Source organism: Sciurus vulgaris (genome assembly GCF_902686455.1).
Source record: "Sciurus vulgaris genome assembly, chromosome: 6".
In the NCBI taxonomy this organism is placed as follows: domain Eukaryota; kingdom Metazoa; phylum Chordata; class Mammalia; order Rodentia; family Sciuridae; genus Sciurus; species Sciurus vulgaris.
In genome coordinates, this window is record NC_136466.1 from 20,113,901 (window position 1) to 20,128,358 (window position 14,458).

Below are 14,458 nucleotides of genomic sequence, written 5' to 3' on the forward strand. Positions count from 1 at the left end.
ATAGGCTCCCTGAATGATCCTTCTACTCTCTGGGTTTGGGAACCCACAGGCCCAGCTCTCAGTTCCTCAAACTGGCAGTTCGGATAAAGTTCCTTCCATACAGTTGCTCAAGAGGTTGAGGCAGGAGGATCACAAGGTCAAAGCCAGACTCAGTAACTTAGTGAGACCCTGTCTCAAAAAAAAAAAAAAAAAAAAAAAAAAAAAAAAAAAAAGGTCTGGGGATGTGGTTCAATGGTTGGGCACCCCTGGGTTCAATTCCTCGTACAAAAAAGAAAAAAGTTCCTTTCACGGTTGACTCTAGTCCTAGCAGCCAGGGGTGCAAATTAGGTCATCTCAACAGAATAATCAGTATTTCCTGTCTAGTAGTCTTCATCTGCTAAGCCTCAGGTTCTCTTAAAAAGTCTTCCTCAATTGTTCTCCGAGCCCCTGTGGGTTCTTTTTCTCCCACTACTGAACTTGTAGGAAGCGCTAATAACTGCTTCCTACAAGTTCATTAGAAGTAGCTTCTGCCATTCTTCCTCCTGGTGCATCTGTGAGCGCTCTTCTTCTCTCAGGGCTAGTCCCAGCCCTCCCAAAGCCTCAGAGCCTCAAGGGCTAGATGGGATTGTCTTCCTTTGGGTCTTCCTGTGTTCAAGCCATGCTTCGTTCCAAGCAGAATCCTCCCGTTTCCAATGCAGGATCAGATTTTGTCACCAAAGCCCAGAAGCAGCGCTGTATCTACTTCAGTGACTCAAAGTCCTTTGAGGAAGGAGCCTTTCCTCAGGTTGTGTCCAGTCCTTTCACAGACTCACCAGTTAGCTGGAAGCATCTCTCGAAAACAAAAACAAAAAACAATGACAAAAAGCCCTGTGACTCTTTGTTTTTCCTGTTTGCTCCCAATAGATCATGCTGAGCTATTGCTAATACCATTGACCACTGGCTGAGCATTTCTTATATTTCCAGTACTTCTCTTTATGCATTGGATCATTTATTCCTAACAGCAATTGTGTGAAGAAGATTCTATTGTTATGCCGGTTTTATCAGGCACAGGGAGGCTAGAATTCTTTTCTGGGACCACACAGCTGGCCAGTAGCAGAACGGGGGTTTGAACTCAGCTCTGTCTGACCCCCAAGTCCTACTCCTTAGTGACCAGGCTGTGATGCTACTTTCCCCTGCTATCTTGTGGGCATGGAAATCAGGGATTGAAGCATGTCTATCAGTCACATAGACAATCTAGTAGGAGGGAAAAAAATTCAAGGATGGGGCCAGGCAGTGTAGAGCTCTTGTTCAAGCCCTTCACTAAAGTGTGGTGACCCAGAAAAGAAACTTTCTGGAGCCTCGGACATTCTTGTCCCGCTCAGCCTATCATAAGAAAATGGGGATGGGGCAGCACCATGGACATGGTCAAGTCCTCTGGACACCTACACTGTCACGTCTCACTTTCTTGATGTCCTCCTTGTTCAGCTCTTCATTACTGGCCTGTCATCATGGCCTCTGGCAAGCTTCCCCCGACTCTGCAGTCCCTTCTCCCATTAGTCTCTTCTCTTTCATTGCCCAGCAGCCCCTGTGAAACACAATTTGGTTGTCTTCCTTTTTCTACTTGCGGATGCTTCCTCTGCTTCTATTTCTTGCCCACTTCTGCTCTGCCAAATCTTTCAGACCCTGCTGAGGTGCCATCTCCTCCACAAAGCTTTTCTGATTCTGTGCAGAAGGACATGAACCCTTGAATTCCCAAAGCCCTACTCCAGTGGCACTTAGTAATAGCAATAGCTGTTTACCGAGCAGTCAGGCACTGTTCTAAATATGTGACATGCCCTACCATAACTGATCTTCCTAACAACCCTCTAAACAGGTGTGACTACTCCTACTTTAGAGAGCAGGAAAACTGACCCTTAGGTAGTTAGTTGTCCCAAAAGACACAAGTATACAGAATCAGGACTCTCACCCTGTTGTGTCTGCCTCTGTGGTTCTAATGCATAATCCGTGTTACATACACATTTCTATCTTGTGCACAGTTTTCTTTAAAGTTTTTGAGTGACAGTCCTATCTCCCCTCTCAAACTGAAACTGTCATGAAAGCAGAGACTGGATTTTATTCTCCTTTGTGACAGGGGATCACAAAGGAGATTAAGGTGATGGAGGATAGTTGTTGAATGAATAAAAGAACAAATGAGCGAGTGAAGCACTATACAGGTATCAGTGGCTGCTGGGTTTCAGGTGGCATTTGGCAGGGAGGGGTGACAGTTGTGGTGATGAAGCCAGAATTGGGAACAGGTAGTTAGTGTAGAAATAGGGGATCGGGTCAAATCGAGGAAATGGAGGCCATAAAATCATCTGCCTCTGGAAGTTGGAGACTGCCCCTGGAAGAATGGAATGTCAAGGATCTCCGGAGCCCATTGATTACAAAATTTACCTGCCTTTATCAAGAACTGCAAGCAAGGAGCTGCTAATTAATGTCCCCTGGGCCCTTACCTGCCTGAATCACCTTGGCCCTCCCCCTGCCCATGGCTTTTCACTTAATGCAAAACCAGGCCTAGTCACGTAGGCAGGAAGGAGAGATAAGGGGGGGAGAGAACTGGAGAACAAAAGAGAATTTAACCTATAAAAGATGTAGGGTGCGCTCACTTCTTGGGACTTTTGAACATCAGCCATGGCCCCCTTCTCCCTGCCGGGAGAAGTCTGTATTATTAGCTTTAAATAAAACCTGCTTAATCTGCTTGCCTTGGCTGCTTCTCTAGTGTTCAATCTTCAACATTAGAAGGAGCAGAACTCGTCACCGGTAAACGGCGGTATCAGTGACACTACATGAGAGGACAGTTCCTAGGTTTTGGCACTTTTCTCTGCTCCCAGGCAGTTTTGGATGCCTCTCTTGAAGAGCTGTCTGAACGAGGCCATCAGCAGGGGCCAGTGCTGTTTCTCTTACTAATCTCAATGAAGTTTTCTTCCTGAAATAGCTTGTCTCAGGATTGTGCATTGAAAAGAGAAGAGCAACTGGAAGCACAGGTCTGCAGAGCTTTGAGGTTGTATCTGGCCCAGGACAGACGGTAGAGAGAGGCCTGGAGAGGGGCAGGGACTTAGGGGCCAAAATAGGACCAGAAGCCTGGCCTCAGACTCCTATCTTTGCTGAGGGACAAGGGAGAGAGCACTGACCAGGGTTGTTCAACAGCAAGGGCCCAGCTGAAGTTCTTCAGATTTCTTTTCTTGACCAGAACTTCCCCTGCCAATAGGTTAGAGGGAGGACCCCCTGTATGTGTTCCTATAGCACTCTGTATACCGCTGTTAAAGAATTTGCACACTTATGGCAGGATAGCACACTTGGATTCATTTGAAAATAGGTATTGAGCACCTACTATGTGTCAGGTACGACTTCAAGTGATGAGGATAAAACAGTGAGCAAAACAGAGAAATCCCTCCCCTTGGGGAATGTACATTTCTAGCAAGTGTGGGGAGAGAGACCATACACACGTGAACAGCTTCAAAAGAGCATGCGAGGTGGTGGTAAGTTCTATGGAGAACAGGAAAGTGGAGATGGGCAGCAGGGAGTGCTGGGTGGCCCTGGTAATGGGGAGGTCAAGCCTGTGGCCCCTTCCATCTCTCCAGCACCCACACTTTAGAGAATTAACTGGTGGTGGGGGTGGGGGCTCTGATTCCAGCCAAGTCAGCTTGAAGTAAGTGCCAGTGTCCCCAGGGAGAGCCAGACAAAAAGTGTCAATGTCTTGGCTCTTAATTTTCCCATGTATAAGATGGGAAAACTGGGAAGATGCAGATTCTTCCAAATCTAACTCACCTATGGGGCAAGTCCCTTCCAAGAGCCCAGAGCACTTCACCACCCCTTCCCCTCCTCCAAAAAGGTGGAGCTTGATGCTGGGCTCTGGACAAGTGAAGGGTGGCAGACCACCTTAGTCCTGTGTCACACTTGAATGGGGTAACTCGTCGACATGCTTACCTCTCAACGAGGCTGAGTTCTGGCAGGGCCGGTCTGGTCTCCATTGACCTGGCGTGGCTAACAGGGGGCCGGATTCATTGCTTTTTTGTGTTCTCTCTGGGTGGGGCTACTTCAGTATATTGCTGGAAGGCAGTAATGGCAAAGCGGAAGTGGAACTAAGGGGATCTAGCAAAACTATTGTCCACAGACCAATGGGAGGGTCCTGGCTGCAGCTTCATTGTAAGAGCGTCCAAAACCTAGACTCCATTCAGACCTGAAGGGGAAGGAAGGAAACAGCAGCACAAGGCCCCGCTTGTCACCCGGTTCAGCTCACAAAGTACTCAAAGCCGCACAGGAGAAATGATCTTTAATGTCTGACTTTGTTTCCAACCCCATCAAAGTGCCATCATTCAGTGAAGAACAAGGAGGGGCTTAAGAGGTACGAGGTCACCAGACAAACAGCGCCCCGGCTGGCTGGCTGGCCGGCTGGCTGTCTCCGGGGCGCACACTCGCTCTGCCCCGCGCGGGCGGCCCCCAACACACGCACACATGCAGACCACACGTACACCGCACAGACACACGCACGTGTACCCACAGTTAAATACATGGAGAGAGAGACTCGTTATATATATACAGAGAGAAGAGAGAGAGACGTAAATCCCGGCCGGCGTCGGGTCCCCCAGGCTCTCAGCATGCTCGGCCCAGCTCTGTACCTGGCACCCATGCCCCTGCCAGAAAAGCAGCTGCCCCTCTCCCGCCCCCCTCCCCCGCTCCCTCGGCCGCGTCCCCGGCGCTGACACTCCCTCCCGCCCTCCGCCCGCCCTCCCGCACGGTGGCTCCTCCCCGGGACAGGAAGCTGCGCGCGGGGCCTAGAACTGCGCGGGCGCCAGGGGCATGTTGCTCTTGAAGCCCGGCTGCCCGTTGGCCACGTCGGCCGCGGCCTCGCAGCCCCCGCTGCCGGCGTCCCCATCGGTCCCGGGGCTCTCGGGCTCCGCCAGCAGCTTGAAGGTGAAGAGCGGGCCCGAGTCGTGGCGGCCGCGGCGGCCGGGCGGCTCGGGCGCGGGCAGGCTCAGGAGCGCGCCGGGCGCCTTCCACTCGGGGAAGGCGTACAGCTCGACAGGCGGCGGCGCGCCGCGGCCCAGGTAGCCCGGGCTGGGCGACGCCGAGGGTAGGGTCCGCTGGCTGCCGCTCAGGCAGCTGCCGCTGTCGTCCAGCGAGTCCTTGCGCGACTGCGAGCGCTCCAGCGAGCCGCCGCGCGTCCACGGCCGGTAGGTGTAGGCGCAGCCGCCCAGGCGGCGACGGCGACGGCGGCGGCGGCGGCCGCGGCACTGGCACCCGAGGATGCGCACGAAGGCGCGCTTGAACTCCTTGCTGGAGCACGGGTAGATGATGGGGTTGAGGCAGCTGTTGAAGTAGCCCAGCCAGAACACCACCTTGAACACGGCGTCCGGGGGCTTCAGGGTGGAGAACAGGGAGCCTGCAGCGGGGAGGGTGGGGAGGGCGCGGGCAGAAACAGACAGCATCGGTGAGTATTGGGGCCACTCCTAAGGACTGCCAGCCGGCGCCTTTCCTGAGCCCTGGCCTTGCCCCAAGCCAGCGTCTGCCTGGAAGGCCGGCCTTCCCTTTCTAAATGAAGGAATCCCGGCTGGAGTTGTGGCTCAGCGGCAAAGCGCTTGCCTAGCATGTGTGAGACCCTTGGTTCAACCCGCATCACGGCCCCCTCTCCGCCAGAGTAAAAAACTGAAGGAATCCTACATCCCTTTGTAGGGAAACCTCAATGATTTCCCCTCTGACCCGAAACCTTTCCCGATGGACTGTACCCCACTCTCCCCACGTGATGATGACAGCCACCCATCACTGCACACCTCTTTGAGGGACAGGCTCTATAGTAGGCGCTTTACCTATATTTTAGGTTTCACAGATGCCATGAAATATATGCTGATGTGTTTCCATGGCAAATAGGAGATGTTCAAAAGTCCTAAATCCAAAAGGCAGACTTCTAAAGGTAAAAAAAAGGCAACCTAAAGGACTATCTTTTTGATCTTGGGGGTAAAGAAAAATGACTTAGCACTTCAAAAGGATTAACTACGAGGCAAGAATGGGAAGAAGTTATTTACATATCCCAAAGAGTTAAGGGATTGGTATTTAGAAGACAAGGAACTCCTTGAACCCACAAGAAATAGCCTTCCCAGGAGAAACATGGGCAAAGAAAACAGCAATTTACAAAATTAAGAAGCCCAAAGGCTAATGGGCATATGACAAGTTGCTCAAAATATTAGGCAGTCAGATGAATTACAGTGAAAACCACAAAGAGATGTAACATATCTGGTAGGCAGGCACACATTAGGAAACCGTATCTGCCAGGGTGTAGGGACATGGGTAGCCTTCTGCGTGGCTGGGGACCAGACATTCTGGGAAGACCTTGGCATCCCTTGGTCCAATTTAGTGTACATTTTGTGACCCAGCCTTTCTGCTCTAGGCTACAGATCTCCATGCATTTTCACAAAAGCCACATGTAAGGGGACATGTGTAAGGATGCTCAAGGCAGTGTTATTTGTGGTGACAGGGAGTTGGAGAAAACCTGGGTGTCCCTCCCTGGGAAAGACAAAATGGGCTTAGATACACTCATGGAGATGATGTAGCTCTTAGAGACCCAGGACGACATGTCCACACAGCAATATTGAAGGATCTTAAGTACCTTATTCCTTATGAAAAAAAAGTAGGAAATAGAATGAGATTTATGATCTAATATAACTTAAGTAATTCACCACACAACCATAAGCATTTTGTGAAAACACTCTCAAACTAAAATGACATGTTAAACAGAACGTTTGCCCAAGGGTAAAGGCAGATGGACATGGGACTGGGGAATGGGAACAAAAGGAAATAAATCAATAAAATAAGAGAGACTGGCATAGACTAATGCGGATGAGATGTTATGAAGCCAGAAACACGATTAACTCATCTCTCTGAATTCAAGATCCAAAAACATTTTATGGCAATATCAAATTAAAAACCATTTCCATTTTAAATATAAGGCAACCAAGACTTGGAGAGGGGAAGTGGCTTGCCCCGGGTCACACAGTATGTTTGTGATATAGCTGAGATTTAAACTGAATTCTATTTAAATACAAAAGATGTTTTTGAAATAAAAAGACACTCTAATATCTTTTTGGGAAAATGGGAAAACGCAAAAAAGCAAAAAGAAAGAAAAAATATTTTAAAAAGCAAACATAATCCTGCAATGCAGAAACATGTCACATTTTGGCAGATATACTTTCAGATTTTTTTCTGTTGTATACACACATTTACATATTAAAAATGGGATCATACTTTGCAGAATATTTTGTACCTTTTTTTTTTTTTTTTTTTTTTTTTTTTTTTTTTTTGCGGTGCTGGGGATCGAATTCAGCACTCTACCAGCTGAGCTATCTCCCCAGCCCTATTTTGTACCTTTACACCACGTCTTAACCCTGTCACCTGGCCTGTGGCATATGAACTTTTTCTATTCCTCTCTTAATTCTGTTGGACTATGAGTTGCCTTAGGATTTGATCTGGGGGATCCACTTCGAGTCCATTTATTGAATGAAGATTGAGCACACCTGGTTAACAATTGTCAAGACCAACCATTTTGCATATGGACGCAATGGGGCCCTGAGAGTAGCTGAACATTTCACAGGTGGTGGCACATAAGAACTCCTGTCTTTGATTTTGGATTATGCTTAAATTCCCCCCTTGGAGCACTTCATCTTCTTGATTATTTGAGGTTCAGCTATTTTACAGGGAACCCAAGTCTTCTCTGCTTAGCAAGCCCGTGGTAGTAGCTGGTGGGAGCTGACTCAGCTCCTGGTTTAGGACTGAGGCAGTTGGGGATTTAATTTGGAACAAGAACACCCATACTTGTTACAAGTACTGACCGCTTCTCAACTCAGGAGATGTGAAAGTGGGCGACGTTCTAGGTTTACTGTGATGAGGCAGGTGACAGTGCCACTTCCTGGTCTGATTTGTGACAAGGACTGGGTCATTAGGTTTGCGTCCCACCATTGAAGACAGTGTTTGGAATTAAGGCACCATACGGAAAGCCCCAACTGAGATGCAGAGATGGTGTGTGAATACCTAGCAGTGGGCTTTGTCCATGGCGATGGGCTTGTTTGCATCACTGCTTCTGAAGAGCCTGGGAAACAGAAGAGGGAGCCTTGTGCGTCTTTCCCCAGGTAGCTATTGATGAGCATCTGTACAGGTGGCACATCCCCTCGCATGAGGACATATGGGATGGCAGCTGAGAATGCAAAGACCAAAGGTGGGGAGAATCCAGAGCAGGGAAGCCCTGTTTACTGAGAACAAATTCATACCTTTGCGTGGTGCCAACACTGTTGAAGAGGGTGGTGAGACGGGGATAAATGAAAGCGGGGGTGCATCCCGAGGGGTGGACTCTTTTAAAAGGATGCATGCATAGCAGTATTGCTAACAGCTGCTGTTCATGTTGTGCGCGTGCTCCACAGGATCTGTGCTAGACTTTTCCCACCATTAGCCCATTTGATAATGGAGTGGCAGTGGGAAGGCACTGTTGAGGAAGGTGCTCTTGTGTCCCATGTTTTGGCACCAGGATAGCAGCATATGATGGTGGTAGCTATTTAAATTTTTATACACTCATACATGTTTTTCTTCATTCATTAATTCTTTCCAGAATTACTGAGCTCCTGATAAGTGCCAGGCACTGACAAGCTGTGGGTATACAGAACTGAATTTGGGAAGTTGCTTCTGCGCTGTGGCAGTGAACAGGCCATTGCAACAGAGTACACGCCGCAGCATTAGGATAGGGGCATACATGCCACTCTGTCCCCCTGGGTACTGTGGCATATCTTTTCAGGTTCTTCTTTACTTTCTTTATGCTGAAGGCACCTTGCCAAAGGCAAAGGTGGGTTGAATCTTTGCCTTTATTTTCTTACCAAGTATCCTTCCAGGACCATGACCCTGAAAAGTATTCAGCCGAAGTAAGGGGGTGCAAATGACTTTTCTCTTCAGCATTTACAGCACATTTTGGGTTTGGGCTCCTTCAGCTGTTTACCCCTCTTAGAAGAAGGCCATTTTCTTTTTTTTTTTTTTTTTTTTTTTTATCCTCAAGTTAGGCAGTGTGGGTGGGTGCTTGAAGCACAGGGTTTGGATCCATGCAGACCTGGTATTGAATGTCCTCTTTAGGAATTTGCGGTTTGGTTTTAGAAATGTTAATTAGCTTTCTCAACCTCAAGTTTCTTATCTGCAAAATGGGGACAATGTCTGCCTTATAGAATGCTTGCGAATACATGAAAATATCCATGTAACATACTTGACACATGATCTGACGCCTTGTAAATAATAATAAATGGTGACCATTTTTGTAATAGGCAGTTTTCTGGCTAAATGTGCAGGGGATTGGTTCCAGGACCCCCTGCAGATATCAAAATCTGTGGATGCTCATATAAAACAGCATAATATGTGCTGATAATGTATCATGTGTACACATCCTCCTTTATGCTTTGAATAATCTCTAGATTATTTATAGTACTAAAACAATGCCAACATCACATTAATATTTACTACACTCTAGTGCTTTTCTTCCTTCCTTTCTTCCTTCCCTTTTCTTTCCTTCCTTTCCTCCCTTCCTTCCTTTTCCTTTCCTTCCTTTCTTCCTTCCTTGGCACCAGGGATTGAACCCAGGGGTGCTTAACCACAGAGCCACATCCCCTGCTCTTTTTATTTTTGATTTTGAGACAGGGCCTCCCTAAGTTGCTGAGGCTGGTGTAGGACTTGCCATTCTCCTGCCTCAGTCTCCTGAGTCACTGGGATTTCAGGTGTGCCACCGTGCCTGGCTACCCTGTAGTCTTTAGAGAAAATGATAAATAAAACAAATCTGTACCTCTTCAGTACAGATGCAGTTTTCCCCCTGAATGATTCTGATCCAGATTAGTTGAATCCTTGGATTCAGAACCCACAGATATGGGGTTCATATCTAGCTCAATTAACTTCCATAGGAACTCTGCCCTGGTCAGCCCTATCCACATCAGATTCTGCACCCCATGGAACATGTACGAGCAGATCACATTTTGTTATTCTATTGTTTGCTTGTTAATATGTTAAGCCATCCCAGGGCCGGCTGAGCCCTTGTTCACCACCCAGGTTGTGAATTCCTTCTGGTCAGGAGCTATATTCTCGTTTATTTTCTTTTCCCCTCCAGATTTGTATATTTTTATTACAAAAATGATACATGCTGTGTTAAAAAATTACATGTTACCAAAAAATCTATATTGAGTGAAAATTCTTTCTCCATTCAAGCACAAGGGACCAGAGTTAACAGCTTTATTTTTATTCTTCTAGATTTAAGAAAAAATGGGGTCATATTGCAGTACCTTTCCCTAAATTGCTTTCTTTGCTTTGAGTGTTTCTATTTTCCCAGGTCAGGATATATTGTGCTATTTCACCACCCCACCCCTGTCCCTACAACAGTGCATTACATCCTACTATCTGGGTATGTAGTACTTTATTTAACACCTTCTCTAATGCTAGTCAAATAGGTGATTGATTTCCAATTTTTGACTGTTATAAACCGTAGCAATAGGAAGCCTGAAGCATTTCACATTCTGCATGTTCGAACATTTCTGTAGAGTAAATTCCCACATAAGGGATCGCTGGGTCAGCCACACATGTAAGCACTGACAGCTAGCCAGATTGCCTTCTGAACTGGTTGTACCAATTCTCCCTCATGCCAACCGTGCAGCGTGACGTTCTCCCTACATCCCCACGTCTCTGTGTTCCTTTAGCTGTTTTTAGCTCTCGTATGTCTGGTAGGAGAACAAGGCTTGCCCTCTTGTCTCATTTGCATTCAGTTTTATTTTTCTCCTCCTGCAGATCCCAGCATGGCAACCCCCACCCCTGAACAAGCCCTCGGTGACCTCTGACAGGAGTCCCCTTTCTTGTTGGAATGGCGCTCTTTGGGGTGGAATTCTGGCTGACTCACCAGCAGCCACATGACTGACAAATTTCATGTTGTCCTTAAGCCCCAGGTTCTCATCAGAAAAATGGGACTTGTAATATTAGTGACCTCCTGGAGTTGTTTCAAGGATTAAGCAGGATAAGCATGTCAAGTCCTTAGGGACACTCCGAACACCAGGTGCCTGCCACCCGATCAACTCTGCATCAACAGTAACTCACCACATAATGATGATGACGCCTCTATATCACTAACTGGGCTGGAAATTTCATTGTAGAAAGCCTGTATTTGCTAACTTGCTTTCCCATTCTGAGCTTCAGTTTTCCTGCTTTAATTTAGTGGTTTGAACTGGGTCTTTTCCAGCCTTGCTTGAAATTCAGAGTCTGCGTGAAGCCAGAGGTGCCTCCAGCCTTTCCCATTCCTGCTGGGGTATTTCTCCAGACCCACCGCAGAGGGGCAGTGTGGGTCAGGGACTGGATGGCCAGGCCACCAGAGTTTCCCCCTCCCTCTTCGCTCTCCCCTCTGCTCCCAGCAACACACTAGCTACAAGGATTAGGGGCCATATTTGCTGCGCCAGCCTCTCCTGGTGGAAGCCAAAAAACTGAGGTTAATTAGAGGAGGTGCTAAACCTCTTTGGCATGAAAGAGGATGAGTGACAGGGATCTCTTTCCCTGGGCGCCCAAACAGACTTTTTCCTGGGGATGAAGCTGCAAGGAGAGGGAAGTAAACACAACAGGAAGTACCGGTTCCTGGAAGGATAGCTCTCCCTGCTGGAAGTTGGGCTGTGCTGGATTCTTTGACAGTGTCACCAGCTTGCTCTGCACGTCCCTGAACCTGGCTCTACATCCTAATAATTGACTTTCCAGACTGGGCAAGCCTCCTTCTTTTACCTGGGCTTAGTGAAAGTGAGTGACTGGCACAGGTCACTCCACGGTACATAGCAGAGATGTCACCAGGACGGGTTCCAGGGGCCACTCGTCTGATCAACAAATGTTCATGGATTGAGGCAGGGGAGTTTGATGTTCAGATGTCACAGATCTAGGTTCAAGTTCCAGCCCTGGATTTCCTGGAGTGTGACCTTGGAGATGAACCGGGTGATAGTTCTGTGTGCGGACGAGGTGAGCTTAGGCATGGCAAAGGCCTGGCACACTGAAAACACTCAATAAATGGATGTGTTATGATTGCTTCTAGCACTGCTGCTTCAGGACTGCTCTGGCTCTTAATGCCAGGCCACTGTCACAGAGAGGAGAGGATGAGGTTTCCTGCTCACCAGGCATTGGGCTCCCGCCCTGGGGTTCTTTCCCACCAGGCCCTGAGCCTGCTGAAACTGATGCACCATTCATGCATTCTCTGGCAGGAGGGTCCATAGGGTTGTCATGGTCTTAAACGGGTTGTGACTCCCCTGAGAGGGCTGCGTCCTCCCTATCTCAAGTCTAGGCCTCCTAAGCATCTATCACTCCACCACCTGGACTACCTTTTATTTATGCTTTGCTTTCTTTTTTCTAAAATATTTTTTTTTATCGGCACAATGGAGGTGCGCATAATGGTGGGATTTGTTGTTACATATTTGTACATGCGCACAATATAACAACATAATCACCTCCCTCCCCCATATTCATGCTTCTCTTTAAATCAATTCACTTGTGGTATCTAAATTGTTTTGAAGGAGGCTTTCTATCACTGTTTTGAAACCTGCATCGTTTGTCACAAATGAAAAGTCATGGTAGAGAAAAAACAAGATGAAAACAAAACAATATCAATACTTTCTGAATTGCTCCCGAAGGAATTGAGAGCAGTTGAAGCCATTTTTGGGTCCTAAAGTGAGTGGCGTTCCTCTTTTCGGAGTCTAAAGGATTGAAACAGACGGGAACAGAGAATCACTTTCTTGCTGGAGAGCTGACAGCAGCACATAGTAGGAACTAAATAAACATCTGCTCAGTGACTGAATGACTGAAGATGTGACTCGGAGTTTCTTGTACCATCTCTAGCTGTCGTTTCAAGCTATCTTGCACACCATCCAAAGCCATCACGAACTTGACCTGCAGGAGAGGAGCATCCCTGGTGGTTCCATATCCCTACTCTGACACCCCCTGCCTGGCAACCTCTAACTTAGAATTATTAAGCAGATCTAAAGAGAAAACCCTTCTGGAAGGACTTCGAGGGATTGAAGGCTCTCTACCTTTTGAGGCACTTCCATTATTTTACTCTGTTTATGCTGGGTGGGGGGAGTTGGAGGTGGAGTTTGGGGAGAAGGGAATTGAGTGCCCAAGGGTGATTTAGAGGGATTATGAAGTGTGAGACTCAAAGACTAATGCTGTGCAGCACCTGCACAGGGAGAAGCATTTCTTGGCAGGACATGGTCCTAGCAGGTCACCCTTAAGGTGCCATCTCACAAATCTGAACAGTGAACAGTGAGTAGTGAAGGTCGCAACCCTGTTGAACCTCCGCTCTTCAGAACCACAGGGCATGTTAGTAGAATAGTATTTCCATTTAGCAAATGCTTCCTCTGTGCCTGGTCCTGGGCTAAATGCTCGGCCTCTTGTTGGCCTTCCTGTGACCCCTTCATCAGTCCCGGATTCCAAGGGCAGCACCACGTGACTGTGCCCTGCTTGGCTCTAGATCACCATCCACACCATCTTCTCCAACCTCTATGCTTAGGCCTGGAGAGCATGGTTATTACACTCAGGAACAGAAGCTCAGATTCACCAGACAGGTTACCTGAGTCACAGAGTTAGTGGGTGACAGAGTTAGAATTTGAATCCTGGCAGCATCTAACAAAGGCCTTTAATCACCATCAGTACAGTTCAGAGGCAAACAGCATGTGTATGTTTATGGATAGAAAGGCCTGGAAGGATATACCCTGGAACATCAGCACTGATAATTCTCAGATGGGAGAATTCTGGGTGGATTCTCCTTTTCCGTGCTTTTTGGTATTTTCCAGAATTGTCTCCTAGACACGAACTACTTCTGTCATTTGGAAAATCCAGGGAATATTATTTAAAAGTTTAAAAAAAAAAAAAACTAATCAAAATATGCTGTGCTTAACAGGTCCTTGTTAGGTGTCAGCCAACTTTCTTTGTCCTATTTTATTTAACCCCCACGGCTCTATGAGCAAGATGGGATTTTCCCTACCTTATAATAAAGAAATGGACTCAGGTGGGTAGCAGCATGTGACCAGGGGCCCCACAGGTAAGAGAAAGAAAGCTTTGAAATGAAACTTTTTATTGTTAAGCCCACAAGACTTCCCTCTTGGTTCCAGTGTGTTTGGACCCAGCCGGCTGCCCTCATCCCCTTGCTGCAGGAAATGAGAAGATCTTTCTATTTCTTGCATATTCTTTCATTTACATATGCATCCATAGGCCTTCACTGAATATGGGTTGGAGGAATGAGCCCATGAGCAGGCGTGGAGACGGCAGCGAGGAGTGAGGGCCTGCAGCATCATTTATCTGGTCCACAGAATGTCAATATTGGGCTGGGTGGTTTCTGAAATCCCTCTGGGTGCTGACATTCTGTGACTCTAATTGTCAGTTTTGATCTGACTTATTTCACTGTTAGTGTCCCACAAGCCCATGATCTCAGGGGAGCCAG

General features: G+C 47.5%; 1 protein-coding gene across 2 annotated transcripts in view; it reads right to left on the minus strand.

The window, feature by feature from the left end:
- Positions 1 to 4,253: 4,253 nt before the first annotated feature.
- The window catches only part of ADRA1B (adrenoceptor alpha 1B), a 49,691-nt gene continuing 39,486 nt past the window's right edge, over positions 4,254 to 14,458 (minus strand). The window contains exons 2-3 of one of the 2 annotated variants that reach the window (XM_079145514.1): positions 12,634 to 12,716; positions 5,223 to 5,380 (exon numbers count right to left, since the gene is read on the minus strand). In XM_079145514.1, coding sequence (XP_079001640.1) covers positions 5,360 to 5,380; positions 12,634 to 12,716 — 104 coding nt within the window. In that variant the 3' untranslated portion in view covers positions 5,223 to 5,359. Of the gene's footprint in view, positions 5,381 to 12,633; positions 12,717 to 14,458 lie in introns of both variants that reach the window. The other variant, XM_079145513.1, reaches the window with a different exon arrangement.